Source organism: Hylobates moloch, unplaced genomic scaffold (genome assembly GCF_009828535.3).
Source record: "Hylobates moloch isolate HMO894 unplaced genomic scaffold, HMol_V3 SCAFFOLD_4, whole genome shotgun sequence".
NCBI classification, from domain to species: Eukaryota; Metazoa; Chordata; class Mammalia; order Primates; family Hylobatidae; genus Hylobates; species Hylobates moloch.
The window spans coordinates 169,775,192-169,785,209 of NW_026652279.1; the positions used below are offsets into that span (position 1 = coordinate 169,775,192).

The window sequence follows — 10,018 nt, forward strand, 5'->3', positions numbered from 1 at the left end:
TGCTGCTTTGGTGATTTTACTATCCCTGCCATTAGATGCTTGATTTGTATTTTATCCAGTCTTTGTAACTGTTCATGGTTAGGAGAATTTGACTGATACTAGCTGCTTCATTACAGCTATAGGGTAAAGGAGACTACATCTGTTCTTATTGCATTGGTATCAGAAGATCATTTGCCCTCAGATACCTAGGTTAGTTTGGCATTTCATGCCTTTAATTTTTTAATTCTGTGTGCACCAAGGGGTGGGAGGGGAAAGAGAGAGAGAAACGCACCTTATTTAAAGTTACTATTGATAATATTATTTCTGGCTTACGTTTATGGTAACAGTTGATTGTAGAGTTAACAAGAATTAACAGTGAGACAAAAGTCAGCTTTGAATAATTGAATGAAAAGTTAAAAAATGACTCTTATTTGGATGCTTCTATGGATCTAGAGGTAAAGTTTTAAGTATTATCCAAAATTTAACATAATATATTTTATAGTATGACACAATTTGTCATACTACATTGTATCTTGTGATGGGAAAAAAACTGTTAATTGTGGTATGTTTGTTTTTTAAAGTGTTGACACTATAGTAGTATTATGGCTTCAAATAATACATTGTATTTGCAGTTTTTTCAGAAATACACATTCATAGAGAAAAGGAGAAACATATTAAGAGACATATTTGTTTATTAATGTAAGAATAAGATCTAATACATTGAGATCATTACCAGAATAGTTTATTAAAACTGAAAATGGCTAATGCAACTTATAATTTATATAATTATTAATATAAAATCTATATATGTTTCTATATATGAATTAAGTATTTAATATATGAATTAAGTATTTTATATATAAGTATTATGATTTTATAAAATGAATTTGCATATATATATATATACACATACCACCTCTTATATTCATCATTTCTAAATCTGTCATAAAATAAAAATGGAAAATAAATACAAAAAATATATCAGGTAAAAGATGCACTGATATAAAGCTTACAATAAAATTACCTGCTTTCTATAAGTCATGAGAAAAGGTGAACATGTCTAGTCCTTCTGGACTTGACATCCATTATGTAGAATCAAATAGTTTGTGCTCTCCTTGCCTACAGGTAACAACCCATAAAATTATAGATATTAGGTTGCTACAAGGACATACATTTTACATTGAATTAGTGGTTATTCCCTGTAGTAATATTAGTGCCTAGTAAATAATATCAAGTAGTCACCTATCAGGTATTCATTAAAACGATCTTGTTGTCCTCAGGCCACACAACAAACATTTATTTCTTTTTGTTTCTAGTTATTATCATTGTAGTATGTCTGTTGTTTTAAATGACAAATTTTGTTCAAATATTTGGGTTTCTTCCCATGTCAATTAGTTTACGAGAAAAAAATAAAACATTAAATATGATTATATCTGTAAAGATTATAAAGACCAGGAGAATGACTTCTCCATTTCATATTTAAAAAGAAATTCACATATAACATCTGCATTTTAGTTTTATTTCATTATCATTAACTCTGTTCTATTAAGCCTTTGCATAACATTCATTTTTATTTCCAGCAAGTTATTAATCATGGACGTAGAACACTCTCGAGGCAAACTTCCTTTCGAGACTGATGTCCACACAAGGCAGCAGGCAGGACTCCCAGTTAGATTGCTTTCTGCCACAGCAGTGCTGCTGTGACGCTAACAACCACTGCCCAGATGCGGGTCATAGTGGCCGAGTCAGCAGGCAGTTCCACAGGAAGTCCAACCATCCAGGACGGGGTCCATGATTGTGCTGCCTATTTATGTTGAAGACACGTAATATCATTCATTTTAAACATGTTACATGTAGGGGAGAAAGAGAAAATAGAAAGGAGCCAGATCTTCCTGCATGGGCTTTACAAAAAAGCAACCTTAAAATCAGAAACAAAAATGCATCATCAAGCCAACAAACATCTGTTGACTCTATAAGAAAATACATTGCCTTAGATACTTACGGTGTCCTCATCCTCGAGCACTGTGTAGACATGCTAGAGACAAAACACAAATAACAATGAAAAACTCACATACTTCACTTCTAGCTGAGAACAACAATTAAATAGCTGTATTGAGGGTGTGTAGCCCTAATTGGCAAGTCAAGAGGTTAGAAGGGAATAAATCCTGTCAGGTTTTTTTTAAAAAAGCATCACAATAAAAAAGAAATATGATCGGGCAAATCTTAAAAAGTTAGTAAGATTCTGAAGAGCAGAAGAATGGACTAGAGCCACATTATGGGGTTTAAAAAATATATAGGGCTATTTAGAGAAATGCACCATGCAATTTGATATGAGCAAGTTAAAAAAATTATAATATTTGAAATTCTAGGAAATGAAAAGAGCTGCCATTGTTGAGTGCTTCTTACATGGCAGAACTGCCTCAAATGGCTTTACATTTATTATCACATCTCATCTCAAAAGGCAAGCAAATCAGTATCAGAATTGTTATTTCTACTCTGCAGTTGAATAAGCTGAGACTTGAGGTTCAGCAGATTTTCTGAAATCTTCCCATGAGTGGCAGAGCTAGCATTAAAGTCCAGGTCATGCAACTCCAGAGTGAATGCTTGGCAGGCTTCTCTCAGCAGCACAAGTGCTGCGCCCAGAGGCAGACAGTTTCGTTATTATTATTATTATTATTATTTGTGATCTTTTGTAAACACAAACACATACTTTCTCAAAATACGTCACCTATACATAGGTATATAGTTAGCAAATAGGACACCTACACAGGCCGACAGAGTGAGATGTTCATAGCATAGTGCGAAACCAGCAGCACAGGGTACTTGGAGCCTTTGGCATCTGGGAGGTGCCACAAAGTTTCTAGGCTCCCCAGAGACAGAGGCCAGTGGCTCAATGGCTCTCATAAGCTGTGGAAGCGTTAGTGGCTTTAGAAATTAACATGGCAGGATTCTGCAATCTGCTGGTGGTTTATGGAGAAGTATAATGACCAGTGAAGAAAAGGAGGGACTTTGTCCATTAAGAAGGAAGGAACTTATTCTCTAGAACTAGAGTCCATCAAAGATTAGCAAGGCTGAGCTCTTGTCATCTCACCTATGAGCTAAAATGGAGTGCTTAAAATATCCCCTAACCAAGAATCCTCTTGTTTCAAATGATACAAATAAGGAAGGAAGACAGTGAAGAGAAGAGAAAAGACAGGTGGTGAAGGAAGTGTCTGGCCCTGATGATATTCGCTGGACCCAATGAGAACGTGCAATTTTAACAATGAGAATGGTAACCAATAAAAAATTTAAATGGCTTGTCAGTCACTCGGAAAACAGGGACTGCATAGCGGAAATCCTCAAGGTTTTATAGAATTACACTGTCGTTATTATTTCCATAATTGTATTATGTATAAAGCATAGAATCAGCATCAGGTAATGTGTTGCCAGGTGGTAGCAATGGACTATTCCACAACATGAACTGTAACACTGCATGGGAAAGAGATTTACAAGAAAGGGGAGGTGAGAGAGGTTATGAGTTTATCAGGAAATAACTTTCCTTAGACACTCAAGGCTCATCACCTACATATACTCTCTAGTAAAATTTGGCATAAAGAGAATATCTAAGCCCAAATATATTTAAATAAATAAAATTTAAAAACCCTAGCCAGCCGTGGTGGTGTGCACCTGCAGTCCTAGCTACTTGGGAGGCTAAGGCAGCAGGATTGCTTGACCCTAGGGGATGGAGTCTGCAGTGATCTGTACTTGGGCCACTGCACTCCAGCCTGGGCAGCTGAGCGAGACTCTGTCTCAAAAAAATGAAAACGAAAAAATACATAGTTAGAGAAATGAGCTCCATGTACACACAGATGGATACATGATCCAGGCTGTCTCTTGTGTCTGTTGAACATCTAATGAAACTCTCATTTACAAAATAGAAAGTTGAAAAACATTTTGTCAAATTGGAGCCTAAGTCTGTGTTGGACTTGGGGAGAAGTGAAATAGTGTTAGTACAAGTTTTCAAACAAGAACAGAAATTAGATCTGTTGGACAATGAAGCTAGACTAAAACTCCTTAGTTTTATAAATTATAATGTGTATATCACTATCATTTAATTGTTCTTAATATTCATTGCAACTTCTGGAATAATTAAAAATGAAAAAAAGTTCAAACAGAATGCAGCAGACAGTTGTGTGCCCACCACCCATATTGGTTTCATATCTCTTTTAAAAACATTTAAAATTAAAAGTGCTGTATTTTTTTTTCACATGTACTTTTGTGATTGGGATGCAGTTTTAAGGGTGTGGTAAGAAAACACTGTCCTAATTTAACTGTAACATTTATTTTCTGAGTGGTACAAAAATAACAGCATGTTTTAATTATATGATGTCTTAGATAGATGACATATTGTTCTATAAACACAGAGTAAGCACCACTTCAACTTCAACCTACTTATTTTCATAAGCAGTGATAATGGTTATCTTGAAGTTATTATCCTTCCATCCAGTGTTTTACATGTTTACTATATACATGAACACACACATACATTCAAAAAATGAGTATACCACTATTTTCTATATTTTAATTAACTCATAACATAGTAACTATATTCTTTTTTTTTTTTTTTGAGATGGGGTCTTACTCTGTTGCCCAGGCTGGAGTGCAGTGGCACGATCTTGTCTCACTGCAACCTCTGCCTCCCGGGTTCAAGCGATTCTGCTTCAGCCTCCCAAGTAGCTGGAACTACAGGCATGTGCCACCGCACCCACCTAATTTTTTGTAGTTTTGGTAGAGATGGGGTTTTCCTGAGTTAGCCAGGATGGTCTCAATCTCCTGACCTCATGATCTGCCCACCTCAGCCTCCCAAAGTGCTGGGATTACAGGTGTGAGCCACTGTGCCCAGCCATTAACTGTATTCTTTTATAAAAAAGCTGTTGATCAGCCCTCATGCTTTCAAAAATTTTCCACCTTGAAAATTTTAGACTTAATTTATTCTAAAGTCCCTCTAGAATTTTCTTGTAATGACACACAACCAGTTATATTTATCTATTAATTATAGACTTTTAACTTATTTCTGTATTTTCTGCTCTTACAAAGAGTCCTAAGAATTGTTTTATAAATGCTCTTTTTGCTCATGTTTGAGAGTTTCAACAGAGATATTCCCAGTTGAACATGAATCTTCAAATTTAGAAGATATTGCCAGATGATTCTTCCAATTAGTCAAAACTACAACACTCAGTAGTATAGACATGTTTTCCCAGCCCAAGAGACAACTTCATTTGGAAATCAAGCTCTGCCACCCACTAGCCCTGTCCCCTTGGGCCAGTCACTGACTTTTGTTGGCACCAATTCTCTTGCCTGTAAACATAAAAATACTTCTCTGACTCCAGTCCTAGGTTCTGGAGGACTGCATGAGTGCCTGTGAGGTGCTGAGGACAGCACCATGCACAGAGTGCCTATAAGCTATTATTACCATTATGACTAAACTATGATTAATTCTGCTAGGATTTTGTGTGTAATATAGCATCTTATAGTTTGAAATAGCACGAGAGCTTTCCATCCTTTGTCATATTTATTTTCCATCTTTTTAGTTTGTATTTTTACCCAAATTTGTATTATTGTTCCTTTTTTTTTTTTTTTTTTGAGACAACATCTCACTCTGTTGCCCCAGCTAGAGTACGGCGGCGGGATCTCGGCTCACTGCAACCTCCGCCTCCCAGGTTCAAGCAATTATCCTGCCTCAGCCTCCTGAGTAGCTGGGACTACAGGCACACGCCACCACGCCCGGCTAATTTTTGTATTTGTAGTAGAGATGGGGTTTCACCATATTGGCCAGGCTGGTCTCGAACTCCTGACCTCGTGCTCCACCCACCTCAGCCTTCCAAAGTGCTGGGATAACAGGCGTCAGCCACTGCACCCGGCTTATAGTTCCATTTCTAAATTGACTTGTAGGAATATGTTTTAAATTGCTGCTAATCTATTGATTATATGCACAGCTTATACACCTCTCTGTCTTTGCTTATTTTCTATTATTACGTGGTTGACAAGAGCTTGTTAAATTTAATGTAGTGAGATCGCTCCATCATTCTCATTATAATTTGTATTTTTGAATCCTATTTCCTTGTTTACATGCAAATCATGAGAGTACCATTCTATATGCTTGTCTAAATGCTTTAAACTTTGCTGCTTATATTGGGGATTTAAATTTACTTGTAAGTAAGTTTTACACATGCTATAGAATAGAGATCAACACTTGTTTTCTTTACAAATAGATGATCAGCCCTCTCAGCAGCACCCTTTACCACTGAGAAGTGGTGCAGCCTGGTTGGTCATACACTGTGTCTTTGATATGGACAGGAGGCAGGGAGGTACCGGGTAGAAGAGAGCAGTTCCCTAGCAAAGGCCCCACCCTCAAGCCTGGTAACCCACAGCCCTAAATGGGAACAGATATTCCTGTTTTCATGCCAAAAAGTTGCCTTTGGCCCACCATGCCCCCCATCCTGTACCCTCAAACACCAGACTCTACAAGCAGATGAACAGAAGAGTAGAAGAGTGGCAGAGAAGGAGAGAAGAGAAGGAGCATCTGAATATTGAGAGGAGTTCAGCTGGGGATGGTTGGAGAGATTGGCCACTGGATGGCCAAACTCCAGGGAAGATCATCTTCTCACTCTATCCCCTTTCCAGCTCCCCATCCATCCCACTGAGAGCCACCTCCACCACTCAGTAAAATCCCTGCATTCACCATCCTTCAAGTCCGTGTGTGATCTGATTTTTCCTGGATGCCAGAAAAGAGCTTAGGATACAGAAAGCTGTCACACTGGCCCTCTGCCCTTGCAAAAAAGGCAGAAGGTCCACTGAACTGTTTAACACTTAAGCTGTCCATGTACAGCAAAGCTAAAAGAGTGCACTGTAACACATGCCCACTTGGGCTTCAGAAGTTGCAGGCACCCACCCCTAGAGGCTACTATGGGGCCAGAGCCCGAAGGTGCTGGCCCAGGCTCCTGTACCTGCCCATCTGCATGCTCCCCCTCCCATAAGGGGTTTGAGCACACACAGTGGCCAAACAGATGAGCCACACCCTGTCATACATCCTGCGAGCAGGGTTAGGGAACTCTCCCATTTCATCTTCACCAACATGTAGGGTTGCACTGAATTATCTAGTCTGTTTCAAGTGATCTGTGATCCATTTATCTAGTCTTTGCACCAGCACCACACTGTGTGATGACTTTAGCTTTTGTAGTTTTGGTTGAGGTGTAATGTTTGTAGGAAAGTGCTTATGTTGCTGAGCATGCAGGTGGGTATTACTCAGCTCCAGAACGTTATCAACACTCCAGAAGCCCCTTAAACATTAGCACTTCCCCTGCTACTGCCAACTTCACTTCTAACAGCAAGGATTGGTTACCTGTGTTTGTACTCGATGTAAGTGAAGACATACAGTGTGTTCTTTTATGTATCTGACCACTCACACTCAACATTGTGAGATTCATCCAGTTAACTCTAATCGTGGATCATTTATTCTACTTTAAAAATTATTTTTGCTATAATTTTAAATGTGTGTAAAATGTGTGGATAAATTGTACAAGCAACTTTTAACATCAACCTTTTTTTATTATTATACTTTAAGTTCTAGGGTACATGTGCACAATGTGCAGGTTTATTACATATGTATACATGTGCCATGTTGGTGTGCTGCACCCATTAACTCATCATTTACATTAGGTATATCTCCTAATGCTATCCCTCCCCACTCGCCCAACCTCAGACAGGCCCCAGTGTGTGATGTTCCCCACCCTGTGTCCAAGTGTTCTCATTGTTCAATTCCCACTTACTAGCGTGAATATGCGGTGTTTGGTTTTCTGTCCTTGCAATAGTTTGCTCAGAATGATGGCTTCCAGCTTCATCTATGTCCCTACAAAGGACATGAACTCATCCTTTTTTATGGCTGCATAGTATTCCATGGTGTATATATGCCACATTTTCTTAGTCTATCATTGATGGACATTTGGGTTGGTTCCAAGTCTTTGCTATCGTGAATAGTGCCGCAATAAACATACGTGTGCATGTGTCTTTATAGCAGCATGATTTATAATCCTTTGGGTATATGCCCAGTAATGGGATGGCTGGGTCAAATGGTATTTCTAGTTCTAGATCCCTGAGGAATCGCCACAATGTCTTCCACAATGGTTGAACTAGTTTACAATCCCACCAACAGTGTAAAAGTGTTCCTGTTTCTCCACATCCTCTCCAGCACCTGTTGTTTCCTGACTTTTTAATGATCACCATTCTAACTGGTGTGAGATGGTATCTAATCGTGGTTTTGATTTGCATTTCTCTGATGGCCAGTGATGATGACCATTTGTTCATGTGTTTGTTGGCTGCATAAATGTCTTGAGAAGTGTCTGTTCATATACTTTGCCCACTTTTTGATGGGGTTATTTGATTTTTTCTTGTAAATTTGTTTGAGTTCTTTGTAGATTCTGGATATTAGCCCTTTGTCAGATGGGTAGATTGCAAAAATTTTCTCCCATTTTGTAGGTTGCCTGTTCACTCTGATGGTACTTTGTTTTGCTGTGCAGAAGCTCTTTAGTTTAATTAGATCCCATTTGTCAATTTTGACTTTTGTTGCCATTGCTTTTGGTGTTTTAGTCATGAAGTCTTTGCCCATGCCTATGACCTGAATGGTATTGCCTAGGTTTTCTCCTAGGGTTTTTATGGTTTTAGGTCTAACATATAAGTCTTTAATCCATCTTGAATTAATTTTTGTGTAAGGTGTAAGGAAGGGATCCAGTTTCAGCTTTCTACATATGGCTAGCCAGTTTTCCCAGCACCATTTATTAAATGGGGAATCCTTTCCCCATTTCTTGTTTTTCTCAGGTTTGTCAAAGATCAGATGGTTGTAGATACGTGGTATTATTTCCAGGGGCTCTGTTCTGTTCCATTGATCTATATCTCTGTTTTGTTACCAGTACCATGCTGTTGTGGTTACTATAGCCTTTTAGTATAGTTTGAAGTCAGGTAGCGTGATGCCTCCAGCTTTGTTGTTTTGGCTTAGGATTGTCTTGGCAATGCGGGCTCTTTTTTGGTTCCATATGAGCTTTAAAGTACTTTTTTCCAATTCTGTGAAGAAAGTCATTGGTAGCTTGATGAGGATGGCATTGAATCTATAATTACCTTGGGCATGGAGTTTGAGATCTGAGAACGGACAGACTGACTCCCCAACTGGGTCCCTGACCCCCGAGTAGCCTAACTGGCAGACACCACCCAGTAGGGGCTGACTGACACCTCATACAGCCAGGTGCCCCTCTGAGACGAAGCTTCCAGAGGAAGGATCAGGCAGCAACATTTGCCGTTCTGTAATATTTGCTTTTCTGCAGCCTCTACTGGTGATACCCATGCAAACAGCGTCTGGAGTGGACCTCCAGCAAATTTCAACAGACCTGCAGCTGAGGGTCCTGACTGTTGGAAGGAAACTAACAAACAGAAAGGACATCCACACCAAAACCCCATCTGTACATCACTATCATCAAAGACCAAAGGTAGATAAAACCACAAAGATGGGGAGAAACCAGAGTAGAAAAGCTGAAAATTCTAAAAATCAGAGCGCCTCTTCTCCTTCAAAGGAATGCAGCTCCTTGCCAGAAATGGAACAAAGCTGGATGGAGAATGACTTTGATGAGTTGAGAGAAGAAGGCTTCAGATGATCGGTAATAACAAACTTCTCCGAGCTAAAGGAGGATGTTCGAACCCATTGCAAAGAAGCTAAAAACCTCGAAAAAAGATTAGACAAATGCCTAACTAGAATAAACAGCATAGACAAGACCTTAAACGACCTGATGGAGCTGAAAACCATGGCACGAGAACTACGTGATGCATGCACAAGCTTCAGTAGCCAATTTGATCAAGTGGAAGAAAGGGTATCAGTGATTGAAGATCAAATGAATGAAATGAAGCAAGAAGAGAAGTTTAGAGAAAAAAGAGTAAAAAGAAATGAACAAAGCCTCCAAGAAATATGGGACTATGTGAAAAGACCAAATCTACAATTGATTGGTGTACCTGAAAG

At 38.8% G+C, this 10,018-nt stretch overlaps 1 protein-coding gene across 1 annotated transcript in view; it reads left to right on the forward strand.

Annotated features, from left to right (window-relative positions):
* The window catches only part of MYO16 (myosin XVI), a 607,071-nt gene that overhangs the window by 278,425 nt on the left and 318,628 nt on the right, over positions 1–10,018 (forward strand). Inside the window, exon 13 of the mRNA XM_058438173.1 lies at positions 7,225–7,377. Within this exon, the coding sequence (XP_058294156.1) occupies positions 7,225–7,377 (153 nt within the window). The remainder of the gene's footprint in view (positions 1–7,224; positions 7,378–10,018) is intronic.